The following is a 17,127-nucleotide window of genomic DNA, read 5'->3' as shown; positions in this document are numbered from 1 at the left end:
TTCAACTTCAGATTAGACACAGAATCATAAAATGAAGAAGATCCAACTTTAGGTTTAGTTTAGCCATGAAGAAGATTCAACTTTCGGTTCACATTAGACATGAAAAAGACTAGGTTTAGATTAGACATTAGGTTTAGATTAGACATTAGGTTTAGCTTAATTATTAGAGATCAATAAAACTGTTGTGTTGTTCATTCACCCCATGTCCTGTGAGTTGATTCTGGCTTTTGGAGTCCTACCCTGTTCTTCAGAGCAAAACCACCTGTCCCTGGAGGCCCTATGAGCAAAGAACGGGGGTGTCAGTGAGATGCTGGGTGCACAGCTGCAACCCTGCTCAAATATGGCGTGTTCTGAGCTGAATAAGGTCCAAGAGCTGCTCTGGCACTCTGCAGCTTTCTGAGGGTGTGTGAGGTTGGAGAAGGAATTGATTCCCTTGAGTTGGAAGCCTTTGCCAACCAAATGGAGAAGGAGATTGGCCAGCAGTTCACTGCGGGGTCTGGGTATGACACTGACACTTCCAAGTGTCCCTTGGAAGTGACACTTGTGTTTCCAAGCCAAAACATCAGGCCTGAAGCTTTCCCCACACATGTACACACGTGCATAAAAGTGTACACACATGTACACACACATACACAGGGCAACACTCACGCACACGTACACGTGCATGCACACGTGTGGCAGACGCACACAGACTGAGCATATACTGAACACACATGTACTGCACACATTTATTGCACACAGGTCTTCCTGGTGTAGATGTGCTTGCTGGTCTGTACCACACCACAGGCGGGGCAGAGTGACCAGCTCCAGTGGCAGGGGATTGTCCCATGTCACAGTGAGGACGCACACTCACAGGCCCATTGGGTGTGGCCCCATTGTGAGGTGTGAGGTGTCCCAGGCTATTTCCAGCCAGCAGGGCCAGCACAGCCCCAGATGCACTGCTGGTTGCAAACCAGAGCTCCTGGTTTGGATCCCCAGCCTTGGGCCTCGCGTGCTACCAAAGGCGCCCAGGCCCTGCATCGCTATGGCACCGCTGCTGCTGGTGCTACTGCTGCTGGGCCTGGCCCCCAGCCTGGCCCGGCCCCTGAGACCCTGCCCAGGGCCCTGCCGCTGCCGTGGGCACCGGCTGGACTGCAGCGGCGCTGCCCTGTCCCGCGTGCCCCCGGCCACACGCCAACGGCCCTTCTCTGTGCTGTGAGTGCCCTGCAGCTCCGGGTGCTGCCCCGGGACACCCCGAGAGCGGCTCCAGAAACACGCTGCATGTGGGGGGCTGATGGGCAGCACCGAGGGAGCAGCTCCAGGCCAGCCCCGCGGCCACCCCACAACCCTGGGGCAGGGGAATGGTTTGTACTGGGGCTGATGCTCCCAATGGCTTTTCTGCAGGGATTTCACTGGGAATGTGCTCAGTCTCATCCCCCGGCAGGCGTGGCAGGGATACCCATGGGCTGAGAAGCTGTAAGTATCCACCAGCATCGGACACGGCGCATGGGTTCCGGGATCCCCATCCCTCCACCGGGCTGTCGAGCCAAGGCTGTGACAAGCACCACAGGAGTGCTTGCCGCGTGCAGCCAAGGCCGAGCTGCTCAGCAAGGAGGGGTGTGAATCCCCAGAGCTGTTCCACGGTGAGCAGTGCCCGGGGCCGTGTCCCTCCCACCCCCCGGGGCCATCCCTGGGCCTGTGGAACCTGTGCTCAGGCTGCAGTCAGTCAGCAGGCCCGGAGCAAATGCCTGCTCCTGCCATGAGGGTGATGAGCCGTGGCGGGACCGGGAGAGATGCTGCATTGATGCTGCTGCAGGGCTGTTCTCCCGACAGCTCCATTGCCCCTGAGAGCTGTGGGTGCCACTGCCCGTGTCTGTCTCTTGCAGAGTCCTCCAGCACAACAACCTGCTGGCAGTGAAGAGGCGCTCGCTGGAGGGGCTGCTCCTGCTGAGGCATCTGTAGGTACACGCCTGCCCATGGCGGTGGGCACGCCTCCCCCTGTCCCGGCCCTGCTGCCCAGCCTGCCCCAGGAAGGGCTTTATTCCTGCGGGGAATAAAGAGTCTCCTTGCAGGGGAGGTCTCCTCAGGGACACGTGGTGCTCCCATTGCCCCATATCCAAGCAGGAAGAGGCAGCTGCTGCCCTTTCCCTGCACAGACCTGCACGAGCCCACCTGCTCCAGGGGCAAGCTCATGCATTCGTCCCCTCTCAGCTCAGATGCCCCAGAGCTGCCTGGGAGTGAGCTCATGGTGCAGCTTCTCTCCATTGCCCATGGAGACAAGCGGGTACTTCCCATTCACCCACACAACAGGGCCAGGGACTCTGCCCACAAAGGTTCCTGTCTCCTTGTCTGCAGCAGAACAAGCCCAGGCAGTGAGTTCAGGCTGGGACACGGAACCTTTTGGTTTCTAGAGCCAGGCCAGAGGACTCCTGCGCACATCAGAGCAGGGCTGTGCAGGGAGGTGACGTCTAGGAGCTAAGGGAAACAGCCCCATGCTGGTCACACAGGGCGTTTCAGCCAGTCCCTGAGGCTTCACACAAGAGGTGCTGTTGGGGCGTGCATAAAGAACCTGCTCTGTTACCAGAGAGGAAAATCAGCCCTGAAATATCCCTGGTGGGATCAGAGCTGAGAGAACCTCTCTGAGCTGCAGCCGCCCCAGTCACGAGCGTAAGCCTCAGTTACACACCACTGCAAGTCAGTGCCAGAGAGAAACCCCACATGAAATGAGAGCTGTGGCACATCTGTGCTGCCAGTGTCAAAGCACCTGAGAGGAACCAGCACCGTGCAAGTGTCACCAACGTTTTGTGTTCTCCTGTTAACAGGGATTTAGCTTACAACAAAATCCAGCTGCTCGAGGAGCGTGCTTTTGAGAACCTTCCTTTCCTGGAGACCATGTGAGTTATGGGAGCTCCTTCCTGGTGTGGTTGGGGAAGCCTGTTTGCATTTAGAACCTTCTGCTGCGGGAAAATGCTCCTGTTATTTTTAGAACAAGGACTCCAATTTCTCCTGCTGAAGGAGCAGTTGAGCTCAGGAGCTCAGGGCGTGGCTGGTGGCCACACCAGGATGGGGGCCGTGGCTTGTGCAAACACAGCCAGAATAGAAGCTGAGTCTTGAGGCTTGCCGTGCCCTGGAGCAAGCAGAGATGCAGCACACGTGCACTTCATCTCTCCTTGACAGGTTAACAAACAGCAGGAGAGAAAATGGCAGTTTCCTTCCAGTTCCACCTTGGATGTGGCTCTTGCCTACAACTCAGTGCTGCTTCACTCCAGCTTCCTGTGGGTCAGACCCAATTCATTTCTGTGGTCTCCTGTTTCCCCAGAAACCTGGAGGGAAATCTCCTCACCGAGATCCGGAACGACACCTTCCGGGCATGGCACGGGATGCAGTTCCTCCAGACACTGTGAGTGTTTCAAGGGCTAAGGGCAGCTCAGATTAGTGGCACTTTGTCACAGTGTTCTGCTCCCCTCTTACCCCAGATAGACAGCAGCATCAATGCTGAACGACAGTTCTGTCAGGCCACGGCTTTGCCTGGCTGGGTACAGGAACAGAGACAAAGCTCATGGACAATGGGAATGTGAGAAAATAGGGAGTCCTGTTGGAGGGAAGCCACCAGAAGGTGTGAGCTGCAGAGAAAAGAAAGAGATGTTGTGTTTTCCAGAAGCAGCACTTCTGGGCTTTTGCTCTCTGGGCTGGAGATAGTCAGGACCTGACGTATGTTGTGAATCTGCCCATCAGTATATGCCCAGGCCTGGAACCTTCACCCCAGGCCCTTCCTCACACACATAGCACTGAGCCCTTGCCACCGCTGTCATCCTGCAACCCTGCTCACATGGGTATTGGTTCATTTCAGGGTCCTGAGCCGTAACCCCCTGTCTGTTATTGAGGACATGTCATTCTTCAAGCTGCCTTCAGTCGCTCACCTGTAAGTACAGACTCCTTGTTAACAGCTTAACATGGCTCATTGTGTCTCTGGATGTCCTGTGGCTGGGAAAGCAGAGATCCAGCAGCAAATCCTACCCTTCTCCCACCCTTCTGTTGGAGGCAGCACAGAACCAGGCAAAGGCTGAGCAGTTCTGGTGTGTCCCGACTGCAAAGGCAGCAAGGAGCTGGGACTCAGACTTGAACCTGTCTGCATCTGTCTCCCACGGGATCTGCAGGATCCCTTCCTTGTTCAGAGCCATGGGTGGGAGCAGGGCACAGCAGGAAGGAGAGAGGGGGTTCCATCATTTCTCCTGGATTAGGTAGCAGCGGATCCCCCTGCGACCAGCACCGCAAGCAGTAGGGGCTGGGTTTGTTCCTGGAGCAGGGGCTGGTGCCGCCACCTCAAATGTAATGTGTTTCTTGAAACCCTTGCAGGGACCTGGGTGCCACACGAGTGACTCGGCAGATGCTGCTCATGCTGCTCCTGGGAACATCCCGCTTGGAAACACTGTGAGTGCAGGGGCCGGCTCCCACCCCCAGCAGATCCCAACTGCTGGGACAAGGGGTCTGTGTGGGGAACGAACCCACCATCACAAAACTGTCCATTGGGACACTGGGAGTGAGGGGAAGCTTCCCAGAGCTGCAGCAGAGACTGAAGCAGACCCCTGACATGTTTCTGCGCACCGCCTGGGTTGGAGTCGCTGCCCTTGGGTCTCAATGCTGAGTGTTTGTTCACAACCCCTGTTCTTTAGCAAGCTGTCCATCGACACGGCCTGCTGCCTCTGCCAGCACAAGCACAGCACCGAGACCCCGTGCAGGACCCTCAGCTTCGACTGCACGAGCGTGTGCAGCAGCACTGCTCCCCGCTGCGGTAACTGCCCCACGGCCCTGCCCGTGCCCCCAGCCAGAGCGAACCCTCTGAGCCTGCGTCTACCAGAAAAATTCTTGTCCCTGATGTGCTCTCGCTGTGTTACAGCTCCCTTGGCAGAGACACCAGGGCTCCTGACGGGAGCCGTGCCACCCAGGGAAGGGAACAGCAGCTCCATGTTGAAGACCCAGCCCAAGGAGCCCTTGCTCAGGGAGCAGAGAATTGTCACGCTCACGGTTGTCCTGAGGCTGAGCAGCCCCAATGCGTCAGCACCTTCCCCTCAGCAGCTCTCGAGGCAGGAGAGCAACACCGCCAAGGAGCTGGTGCTGATGCTGCAGCGCGCTCAGCAAAGGGGCTGGAACAGCTCCCTTGACACAAAGAGGTTCTATTTTCTAGCAGAGGGGCTCGTGGCACAGCTGAAGAACAAGATGCACAAGGCCACGAGCACCCTCACTCTGAAAAGCCCCAGCACAGCCCAACCAGCACAGAGCGACAAGGGGCAGGAGGTGCCAGCAGGCCAGGGAGGAAGAGCCACAGGCTGGAAGCAGCATGAGCCTGGCCTGCACTTGTCCCGATCACAATCCATCCTTTGGGAAGCAGTGCAGAGGTTGAACATCAGCGACATCCTGCCCATCTCCAGCCATCAGAGAGCACCCACCCCTCCTGCATCACAGCCCCCTACACCATACCCAACAGAGGCCCCGCATCTGGCCCACTCTGGTTGGAGTCACAGTCACTCCGATGCCATCCAAGAAATCAACACAGCTGACGGGATGGAGGATGAGGAGGGGGCGGCAGAAGATGAGGAGGAAGCAGCAGCTCCAACTCAGGACTCTGCTGGGACCAAGAAGGAGCAGAAGCTGCAGGACAGTGAGAGGACAGCGGGCAGCGAGCGTGCAGAGGGAGAGCTCGCAGCAGCAGAGGGTGGAGCAGAGCAAAGACTGAGCATGATCCAGCGTTTCTTCTATGCTCTGCCAGCTAATGGCCCCCCTGCTGCCAGCAGTGCAGCAAAAGACACAGCTACAACAGAGCGTTCCCCTCTAGGCGGGAACTCACTTACCGCCCCTGCAAGCACCACCACACGCGAGCAGAGCAAGGAGCAGGAACCGCCCATCCTGACGGCACCCGGCAGCTCCAGCACCCCGGCTGGTGCGGCCACGCAAGGAGCCCCCTTTGACACCCTGCTCAGCCGCCACCTACGCTGGCTGGTGCCAGACCGAGCCCTGCGCAGGTTCATGGCACAGGTGGCTCGAGCCCTGCGGGGGGACTGTGGCCTGCCTCAGCTCCAGCCGGCCTGCGCCAAGATGGTCTCGAGGATGGGGCTGCTCCTGAAGCTGCTGAGTGAGAAGCAGCATGACATGGAGCCCTCTGATCTCCTGGAGCAGTGTGTGCAGGAGGAGGACACCAGGACCGCACGTCCCCGTGCCAAGGAGATGGACAGTGATTCTGCAGAGACGGTAGGAGAGAGTGGGGCACTGCTGAGTGTGCAGACAGCGGGAACGGAAGGGACCTCTCCCTCTCCCTTTTTGTCTCCTCTCCTCTCTTTTCTTCTCCACCCTAATGCTAACACTCCTAACACCCTAATGCTAACACTCCTAACACCCTAATGCTAACACCCCTAATGCTAACACTCTCCTTTTCTCCCAGGAGATGCCCAATCACACCTCTGTGCAAAGGCTGCTGCCGGTGCTCACGCTGCTCATTCTCATCCCTCTCCAAACGTGTATTGCTCTCTTGGTGCTGTGCTGCTTCAAGGTGAGCCAAGGACTAGTTTGGCAGAGCACTGCCAGCTAAGTCCTGGGGCTGGAGCACACAGGGGCAGGGAGGTGTTCCCACAGTGCTCATGGGCCCCAGTGCTGCAGTGGATGCCTGTGAATGTGCTGGGGAACACAGGAGATGTTTTCCCAGACTTAGAGCTCATTGTGGTACCCGCACCCGGGAGCTTGGAGGGGTTCAGAGCTTCTGGGAGCAGCTTGTCCTGGCTCCTGCCAGGGTCTGTCCCCAGCTCTGCTGTGCAGCTTCCCAGCAGCTCCTTCCTTGAGGGGGGCTGCAGCTCCCTCTCATCACAGCCTATGCCATCAGCCCTTCCCGGGCTCTATCCCGCAATCCCTCACCCCAAGCATCCCCTCGCCAGCTCCTGTCCTGGACTTGCTCTGCTGTAGCACCCACTGCTTCCAGCCATGCAGTAATGCCACTGCTTGCTGCCCTGAGCCCATACCCAGCCCTTCCGTGTGGTGCTGCGGCTCTGGTGGGTTGGGGCCGTGCCCGGGCACAGGCCAGGGGCCCCATGCTGCCCGCAGAGTTTGAACCTCCCTTTGGGGCCCTTCTCCTCCAAAGAGACAAATGAGCTTTCATGTCTTTAGGAGGCATCGTTCGTGTTGCAGGCGGCGGTTGAAGGGGCGGGGGGGACCCTGCAGAGCTCTGTGCAGAGGAGAAAGGCAGACATCCACAAGGCTGAGATGAGGAGAGCTCTGGGTCATTCCAGAGGCAGGGAGCAGCGGGGAGATGGGCAGGGAGGCATGGGGCGCTCTTCCTAAAGGCATGGCTGCTGGAACAGCCTTGCACGGGTGTAGAAGGGGCTGGGCTAGAGGAAGAATTTTCCGGCTCTCCCGTGCTGCAGTGTTCCATGAGGAAACCCCTGTGTTCTGAGTCTCTGTCTCTCTGTCACCAGGTCTGCTGCAAGAAACCTGCCGAGGATTCCCAAGGCAGCAGCAGATGGTGCCTGCAGTGGTAAATCCTGCCCTGCCCTGCTCCAACAGGCGCGGCTTCAGCAGCACCCAGCCCTGCCCAGAGACCCCCCAACTCCTCCAGCACCAGAGGAATTCATCCTTCGCTTCTCACCCTTCTGCTCCTGCTTGTTTCCAGGTGCTTTCGAGACCTGCGGCCCAAGTGGTTCAGCAGGAGCAAGGACACGGACAGGGACGAGCATGTGGTAACGGCAGGAGCAAGCGCCAGCTCCGCCCCTCTGTCCACTCCCTGCCCCGTGCCTGCTTCTCACCACTCCAGTCCCAGCGCTGCGGAGGAGTCAGGGTTGGACAAGGTGGTCGTCAATCAACAGTAAGTGTGATAGCGGCGATGCCTGCCCCGCGTTCAGTTCACGCAATTCCAACCCCCTCCCCATTGGCTGTTATGTCATTGCTGTTATGTCATTGCTGTTATGTCCTTGCTGTCCCTTCAGTGATGCCAGATCCGAGACAGGCTTTCACAGTGAGGACAGGCCATTATGGGAAGACCTGAACTCCCTTGCCTTCGGAGCACACTCAGGCTTGGCCTGGGGGGCCTTCTCCATGAAGTAGGGTGCTGCAGGCCCCCTGCTGCTTGTGACACCCTACGGCGAACATCGTGGAGTTCAACAAAACCAAGTACTCCAGCCTGGAGAAAAGAAGGCTCCAGAGAGACCTTAGAGCAGCTCCCAATGCCTGAAGAGATCTGGAGAAGATTAGATTAGATATGAAGAAGACTCTGCTTTAGGTTTAGATTAGACATTAGGTTTAGATTAGACATTAGGTTTAGCCTAATTATTAGAGATCAATAAAACTGTTGTGTTGTTCATTCACCCCATGTCCTGTGAGTTGATTCTGGCTTTTGGAGTCCTACCCTGTTCTTCAGAGCAAAACCACCTGTCCCTGGAGGCCCTATGAGCAAAGAACGGGGGTGTCAGTGAGATGCTGGGTGCACAGCTGCAACCCTGCTCAAATATGGCGTGTTCTGAGCTGAATAAGGTCCAAGAGCTGCTCTGGCACTCTGCAGCTTTCTGAGGGTGTGTGAGGTTGGAGAAGGAATTGATTCCCTTGAGTTGGAAGCCTTTGCCAACCAAATGGAGAAGGAGATTGGCCAGCAGTTCACTGCAGGGTCTGGGTATGACATCACAGCCCAGAAAGCCAACCATATCCTGGGCTGCATCAAAAGGAGTGTGACCAGCAGGTCGAAGGAGGTGATCCTGCCCCTTTATTCTGCTCTCGTGAGACCTCACCTGGAGCATTGTGTACAGTTCTGGTGTCCTCAACATAAAAAGGACATGGAAGTGTTGGAACAAGTCCAGAGGAGGCCACGAGGGTGATCACAGGACTGGAGCACCTCCCATATGAAGATAAGCTGAGAAAGTTGGGGCTGTTCAGCCTGGAGAAGAGAAAGCTGCGTAGAGACCTTATGGCAGCCTTCCAGTATCTGAAGGGGGCCTATAGGGATGCTGGGGAGGGACTCTTCATTAGGGACTGTAGTGACAGGACAAGAGGTAACAGGTTAAAACTTAAACAGGGGAAGTTTAGATTGGATATAAGGAAGAAATTCTTTCCTGTTAGGGTGGTGAGGCACTGGAATGGGTTGCCCAGGGAGACTGTGAATGCTCCATCCCTGGCAGTGTTCAAGACCAGGCTGAACAAAGCCTTGGGTGATACGGTTTAGTGTGAGGTGTCCCCTACCATGGCAGGGGGGTTGGAAGTTGATGATCTTAAGGTCTTTTCCAATTACTGTTCCATACTGGGCAGTCCCCCTCAGCTCGACGCTCCCAAGAAGCCCCAGGGAGCTCTAGTTATGGGCGAGTGGTCCTGGCTGTAGGTGAGAGGGGCCGAGAGGGGCCGGGAGCTACTCACAGCCTCCCTCGACCTCTGAGGGAGGTCCACACAGCCCCCACCCGACCCCTGAGGGTGCTCGACACAGCCCCGCCATCCTCCCGCACCTACCCTCGACTCCCCACCCTTTACCGCCCTCCCCCATATGGAAAAATGAAGTATATGGTCTTTCAGTAGTGAATATAATTCAGACTAAGCATTAAGAAATTAAGTACGTGTGGAAAGCAGTGTTTTCTAAGGCTATGGGGAAAACCAGAGTCACCTTGCAGTCATTAAAATTGGAGCAACGGCCTGTGCAATAAGTTCCTGTTGCTCATCGCTCTGCCCAGCTACGGGACAACTGGCTTCATACTTCTTCCTCAAGCCTTTCAAACATATCCGCAAACTGTCTGGATCCAGTCGAGAACTTCTGGCAGTCTGAACCAATCTCATTGCTAAATGGCACACAGGTCTCTGTCTCACCATCTCAGGAGGGCTGTTCTGCCTGTGCTCTTCTCAAAAACACACCCATGCAGTAAAATAGGAAATCAATTTTCTTCTGTTATTAAAATTCTAATATTAGCTATTTTCCACCCTCCTTCGCGCCTCCTGATTCTTGACTTGTACACCAATGCTCCAACCTAAACTCCTTCACTCTAAGGACTGCTTTGGACTGTCACCTAACAGCAACCTTCAGTATAGTATTTTATAACTGGTTCAGAAATACAGATTTTACCAACATCTACTTTGCTAAAACCAGGGGCAGTGCTTCTCCCATGTCCTTCCAGGAACTGAAAATGTCTCTGATTTTTATGAAAACTGTGAATTACTCCATTACAATTTTCTATTACATACCGAAATTTGTTTTGCAATGTGATTTGTGATTTCCTTTGCATCCACAATGATATATGATGGTAGGGAGGAAACTTTCAATCCTAAATATATAGTTTTAGGAGGTTTTAGGAGTTATAAATGAAATGTCTCCTGTGTTACCTCTGAGACAGGCTTTTCACTGCTGGTAGCACTGTAACTGCACAGGATGGGGCACATGAGGGGTTAAAGCTGGAAAATAGCACGCTGGTGCTGGCAGCTTCTCTGTTCAATTCTTTTAATTGGGCAGGCCAGAAAATGCTGTGGTTGTGCTAAATGCACTCTCCCTTAAAAGCAGATATCCAGCGGATACGGATGTTGCGCTACTCTCTTGTCAGCAGCCAAACTCCCACAGACTCAGGGTAAGGAAGAAATGTACATTTTTGTCCCTGCACTAACATAGTTTTTCCCCTCTGTCCGTGGCCCTGGCTGCTCTGAAGAACCTGTGCTTCCTCAGGTGCTCCCATATTGTAGGGTTAAAAATGAAAAAGCATCAGGAAGGGAACCTGCCCTCTTTCTTAGCATGTAACTTTGCTCAAGTAAGGGCTGTTGCAGCATCTGAAATTGAGCTTGTACAGCGAAGGGGAAGGAAACTTACTCTGAAATTCTGATAAAGAAACATTTTAAGTCCAGTTAATTGAAGCCTGACTGGAATAATTCCTAGGCCTCAGTTACCGCTAGTCTGCAAAAGTCATGTGTAGATAATTTTCTATTGGTTAAATGTCACCCAAATCAAACTCTATAACCTAGTATTCAGAAATGTACGGATTTCTCCTTAAATATGTAGCTATACCTTACTGTCACTCACTCATTTCTTTACTGATCCATCATCGGTCAATCTGTGCAGTCTTCAGTTTGACTCATTCTGAAGTTAAGAGAAGTAAAAGCACTTTCCTGAGAACACCGCTGCTTTAGTGGAACCTCTCAAAATCAGCCTTCAGCTGAGACACTGTAAAATTCCTGCCACTTTTAAAAGAAACTCTATGCCTTTTTGCTAGCCAAAAAGGGCCAAGCTGCTATTTAACTGATATATCATTACATATGGCAGACACATAAGCGAGTTTTACATAAACCTCAGCATTCACAGCTTTAAGCCTCTCCAGAACTTTCATCCACTTCCATCATCAACTCAAGCGCTGTGTGCTGAGTTTGGCTCGTCTCAGTCAGAGGTGAATCAAGTAGCTACTCACATTATTAAAATGGGGTTTTTTTATAGACTCACAGAACGGTTTGGGTTGGAAGAGACGTTAAAGATCATCTAATTCCAATCCCCTACCACAGGCAGGGAAAATTTCATCCAGGTTCTTCATACTACCCCAAAACCAGTATCTCACTGTGCAGTTAAAACACACAAGTATTAGGAACACATTACAGATCTGCAGTTGTAACTCTGAGATACTAACTCAGGAGAAATCTGTCAGCAGAAAAAGACTGTCAGATGTCTATTAACTGAAAAAATGTCCTATATGACATTTACTAAGTTAAAGTCATAGTGGGCTCCATTACCATAGTTCTTTTCCTCTGTATGTCCTTTACAGAGTGTGTAACTGTAAGCAATTTTCTCAGGACCAGAGTTTCATGGAAGCATCCACTCAGAAGTTAGGATTCATGTAATGGAGAAGCAGTTGTCCCATTGCCCCTGAAGGCTCCACTTCCCATCTCCTGCTCCTTCCTTTCTGAATGCCCTTTTGACAGTGGCTTCCTCACGTTTTTTCCCCACAAGAAAACTAAATGGGAAAAGAAAGAAGCAGCACAGAGCTGTTATCAAACACTAGCTTCTGTTTTGCTTCCTGCAGAGCCTCGAGCTTCCTGACAGTGACAAGAGCATAAAGGGTGCCTAATGCTTACTTTTTAAAACCAAACTGTCTTTACAATTCTGTTTCATAAAGCACTTAGATTTTTCAGAGGAAACATCAATGTGACATCTTTCCTTCCTGAGCAGCTATTTCCATGCAGAAGTGCTCTGTTGAGATCAAGGGATTAATTTAACTCCCACAACTCAGAATTTAAACCAGAGACAAGCAAAGCAAGCCGTTCAGCAGGTATCTCAGGGAAGGTGTGCTTACAGCTGCCTGCCTCCCAGATTTCTCATTCTCCTCTCTACTGGCACTGGGTAAACACCAGAAAAAAAAAAAGAGTCCTTATGAAATCCCCCCGTCAACCCTTGCAGACACAGAATCAGGAGTTTTGGAGTATTTTTGGGCCAACACAGGAGCTCTGTCTCCACAAGCACAGCCCTCACGGAAAGGACATTTTGGGGGAATCAGCCCCAAATCAAGTTGTTACCCTCCTTTGTTTGGAGGGCCCCCCATCCTCTACTCATCTGCTCCCCTACCAAATCATCGGCCCCCACAGTGACACTGGGGTGCCCCAAATGACACCATCCATCCCCAGATTTCCCCACATCACCCTTTTTATTCCACCACCCAAAAAACACCTGCAAAAAATGAAAAAACCTGCCCCATGGAGCAGCTCATTACTTTATTACTTTCATAACTGCCATTTACATAGGTACATGCACCCCGAAGAAAAGGGGGGGCTCTGTTCAAAAGAGACAACAGGGACAGCACCCACAGCCCCTGTCCCACAGGCTGTGTAGGATGGTGCCATGGCTCTTGCTCAGGCTCTGCTCTGCGATGTTCCCCCTCCATTCCCATGCTGGGATAGGCACCTCAGTGCACAGTGTCCCCAGTCCCCGTGGGCAGGGGGTATCTGTTGAGCATCATGAGATGCCTGCAACAAGTCACCTGAAAAACAGAAATCTCAAATTATGTTTCAGCATGTTAAAAAAAAACAGGCACAGAAGAACATATACAAATGCCATCAAAGGGAGATGATGTAACAATTGGTGAGGTTATAGATCCCTGCAGGGTTTTACTTGGCAGGAGGAGTGGGAAGGAAGAAGATCAAATCCCCAGCGCTGCAATCCATCAGCCTGCCAAAAAGGACTGGCAGATTTGCTGATGCTTTTGGCTGTCCCAAAGCATGCAGAGAGGAGCAGGTTTTTATGCTGTCTCAACTGTTCAAACTGAAAACCACAAAATCGGTGATGCTGTCAACTTCTGGGAGTTGCACTGTCCTTATGTCTTTGGGAGGAAATGGACTTTCTTTCTTTCTTTGTAGAAGGTAAAAAGTCCTCTTGCTGATGAGTTTACTACCTAGAACAGCAAGAAAGGATGCGAGGTACAGCAGAAGGGATGTGAGGTAGAGCAGAAGGGATCTGAAGATCCCCTATGATGGAGAGTTCCACAAATGCATTTTGAGAAAGTTTTCTCTTCCAGAAACCTCTTTCCAACTGCAGTAAAAATTTACACATCATAGGATAAGGAAAAAGGACACCACTGAAGCAACAACTCACCAAAAACACCAAATGGCTCCTCTGCAACCTTGGTTGCTTCTGGTACAGATGCTAGTGCCTTAGAGCAAGGTTCTCAAGTACTACTGCAAGCTCTTTTAAAAACTTATGTACTGAAAAAGCAGAAAACTTTGATTGTGAATATCTGAACTCTTACAAACACTTCCTTATTCTCTTTCAGCACTGCAATATTTTCATGGTATCATTTAATTGTAAGTGCACAGAAACAGAAGATTGTGCTAACAGGAGACAATAAAAGGAGGGGAGTAAGTTTCACATAGCATCACATGCTCCACAACAGACCTTATTTTAAATATTTGTTTTAAAAATATTCCATAGAAAAAACAGAGAAGGAAAGTTGGCACAGTCTTGATGTCAACCTTAAAGTCCATACTACAAGTACCTTTGGAAAAATCCAGACACACATCATTGACATACCTAGTGCTTGCAGACATCTACAGATTCATTCCTCTTCCTTTTCCTTTCATGATGGAACAAAGGGCAACTGTGGTGAAATGGTGGCAGCCAACATAAGGCCTAGAGAGGAAAAAACCATCAGGCTGGACAGGAATCCAAAGCTTCCCTTGTTGGTGCAGCTTTGTGAAGACTACAGCCAAGCCGAGGTAAAAGTATTTTGCATTGTCTTTGTTACAGATGGTGATAGAGGCTGCTAGAGCTTTGTGTTGTTCAGACAACCCTGCCTCTAACTCACTGGCAGCTTTGAGTTTCACTAGAACTGCTCTGGTGGAAACACAAAGGTGAGGGACACAGATACCCACATGCTTTTTCTCGAGCCTATGTACAGCCAGATCTTCCTCACCCTATTGGTTCCAAGTTGGATATTTTTTGGTTAAAGTGTGCAGCAATATGTCTGCCCTTGTCAATGCCTTCTTGCAAAAACGGAATTATTTTTATTTTTCTAGGCCACTTCTCCAAATGGCCAAGATCATAGAATCATGGAATAGTTAGGGTTGGAAAGGACCTTAAGATCATCCAGTTCCAACCCCCCTGCCATGGGCAGGGACACCTCACACTAAACCATCTCACCCACGGCTTCGTCCAACCTGGCCTTGAACGCTGCCAGGGAAGGAGCATTCACAACCTCCCTGGGCAACCCATTCCAGTGCCTCACCACCCTAACAGGAAAGAATTTCCTCCTTATATCCAATCTAAAAAGATCTGAAGATCTAAAAGATCTAAAAGATCCTTTGCAACTGCAATTGTGCCACTAAAGGACACAACTGAGGCTGCCTCCCAGCTCCTGACCATTCTAAGATTTAACAGGCACATGCTCTATTCCATCTCCCAACAGCTAAAATACTTAACGCTCTCAGTCTGAGAGCACAACCCTGTGCCTGCCCACATGTGCCTGTTGTTTCTACAAGGAGCTGCTGAGCATGCCCGTGAGCATGGCACAGCACACACATCAGTTTCACCAACATCGCTGGTCAGTTAACACGATTTCTGAGGCTTTAAACCAAAAACCGTATCTTGACACTCTGCCATAGTGGAAGTGATCCCTAACTCAAACTCTACAAAAAAGCAGCAACACAAATTACAAACACACAGCAGCAACATGTCCCAAAACATTTATACCCAGAACAAAAAATAAACCAGCTCCATTGTGCGGTAGAGGCAGGCAGAGAAAAGGGTCAGCATTCATAGCCCCTACAGAGCATGGCATTATCCTTCTATTTCTGAACCCATCTGTTAGATTTAAATATTGCAGCACTACTACAGCAATGTTGAGAGTAGGCGATGACAGCCCTGCTGCTGGACCTGCTATTCACTGACATCATTTACTCAGCAGGACACACAGACAGAGGGGCATGTTTTGCCACACACAACTCTGATTTCCTGAATATTTATGTTTCTTAAAAATAGCCATTTGCAACATACAGTCACTACATTTCTACTGGCATCTAGGTGCTCAAAACTGAACTATACTGACACCACGCATTACCAGAAATTCAGTTATATATATAAAACCAAAAGGCTACTTCAAATTTGCCCACAAAATTAGTATGAGAAGAAACTGTCCAAAATACATTACCAGGCAGTTCTTAATTTATCATAGATGAAAGTCATGCTTTTACCTGCAAGTAAAACATTCCTACCTATCAAGGGACCAGTTCAGGTACGGGGCATGCTCTGTTGACTGCAATTTTTGATCAGCTTTCCTGCACCAGCAGCAAATCTGCCTTTTCTCTGGGTTCCACGCAGAGTACCTGCAGCACCCTTGAACTTGCTTCTGCTGGCTGCAAACACCAGAGGCTCTTACTGGGGTACTGGCCACTCACCTGCCCAGTGCTGGTCCCAGAGCAGAATGGAACCAAGCAACCGCTGCTCCTGTCCCAAGCAGAGGAAAACAGTAGTTATGGACTGCAGGACAGAGATGAGGGGTTAAATATAGACACAGGGAGCATGACAATGACAGAGAGAAAAAGGGACAGAGAGCAGCACTGGGGGAAAACCAACTGTAATGTGCAGTGAGCAGCCCTGAGTGTGCCTGCCCTGTAGGACTTGAGGACAGATTCTATAAAAGACAGTAAGGATACAAAAGTAGCCACTGAAAGAACATTTTAAAAGCAGCCACACTGAGGAAAAGCAAGAGATGACAGCAAATTAAAACCCAGACACAGAAGGAAGAAGTAGGACAGAGAATGGGGAAGAAGGGTTGAGCAATAGGGAAAGATACAGATAGGAACAAAATGATGGAGAAGCAATGGGATGAAGGACCTGCTTCTAACAATCTGTCACTCCCGATGTCAATTCCTTGGCCTCAAAAACTGGACATGGCACAAGACAGAGCAATAGGAGAGTGAAGGAGAAGTCACAGGGCACTTCTTAAGAAAAAAGAGACAGCAAAACAGTGATGGAGAACGGAGTAGGGATTGGAAACAAGAGAGACTGAATACCAGTCAGAATGTGAGAGCTAAAAAGGGATGGGAAGCTGGATAGAAGAATGGAAGACAATCAGGACCAAACCCCACTATTTATTACACAGTGTGGCTAATTAAATGTAAATAATCTCCCACCTTGAATGGAACTACCCACCACAGTGGCTTAGCCTGCATTTGTTTCTTGGCAGGGTACAAAGGACTGTAAAACCCATGATAAAACAGAGGGACAAACGTGCTTACAGGAGCAAGGTAAATTAATTATGTGCACAAGATTTTATACTGTCATACTCCTATCTTGTATGGCAAATTAATACTCTGATCTCTGAATTTCATTTCTGCCAATCCCACATTTATCCATGCTTCTCCATTAACTATCTTGAGTGTTAGATACAGGGTTGTTTGAAGATGCTGAAGATGCAGGTTCCTCAGAAATCCTACACCGAGTTGAGCAAGAAGAGTTGAAATAAACAATAAATCTTAACCACAGATTACTTCAGTGGACACAGCATGTCAGGGCAAGTATGGGGGTACCCAGAACACAGAGCTCATCTTGAATTTGGTCCAAGGTGCAAAGCAAGCATCGACTGCTTTGGTTGTCTGGCTTTTTCAAATCAATAGTAAACCTCAGTTCAGTTCCAGGCCTGTGCCATGAAGAGGGAAAAGACATTTCTACATGTGTAA

General features: G+C 51.0%; 1 protein-coding gene across 1 annotated transcript; it reads left to right on the top strand.

The window, feature by feature from the left end:
• Positions 1-869: 869 nt before the first annotated feature.
• LOC133217254 (leucine-rich repeat-containing protein 37A2-like) lies at positions 870-6,562 on the top strand. The gene is made up of 11 exons (XM_061362563.1): positions 870-1,194; positions 1,384-1,455; positions 1,866-1,937; positions 2,802-2,873; positions 3,299-3,379; positions 3,830-3,901; positions 4,336-4,410; positions 4,653-4,771; positions 4,877-5,488; positions 5,747-6,225; positions 6,416-6,562. Exons 1-11 carry the CDS (start codon positions 1,025-1,027, stop codon positions 6,560-6,562), a joined length of 1,971 nt encoding a protein of 656 aa, XP_061218547.1. The 5' UTR covers positions 870-1,024.
• Positions 6,563-17,127: the final 10,565 nt, after the last annotated feature.

Source organism: Neopsephotus bourkii, unplaced genomic scaffold, assembly GCF_033783945.1.
Source record: "Neopsephotus bourkii isolate Nb327-2 ecotype Australia unplaced genomic scaffold, CSIRO-AGI_Nbou_v1 NB_1128, whole genome shotgun sequence".
NCBI classification, from domain to species: Eukaryota; Metazoa; Chordata; class Aves; order Psittaciformes; family Psittacidae; genus Neopsephotus; species Neopsephotus bourkii.
The sequence above is the reverse complement of the archived record's forward strand: the minus strand, read 5'-3'. Positions and strand labels throughout refer to the sequence as shown.

Excerpts from the sequence above, each read along its gene's own strand:
- LOC133217254 (XM_061362563.1), top strand. The coding sequence starts at position 1,025 with ATGGCACCGCTGCTGCTGGTGCTACTGCTGCTGGGCCTGGCCCCCAGC. Across the intron at positions 1,456-1,865 it reads TACCCATGGGCTGAGAAGCT|AGTCCTCCAGCACAACAACC; the intron begins GTAAGTATCCAC and ends TGTCTCTTGCAG. Across the intron at positions 3,902-4,335 it reads CTGCCTTCAGTCGCTCACCT|GGACCTGGGTGCCACACGAG; the intron begins GTAAGTACAGAC and ends AAACCCTTGCAG.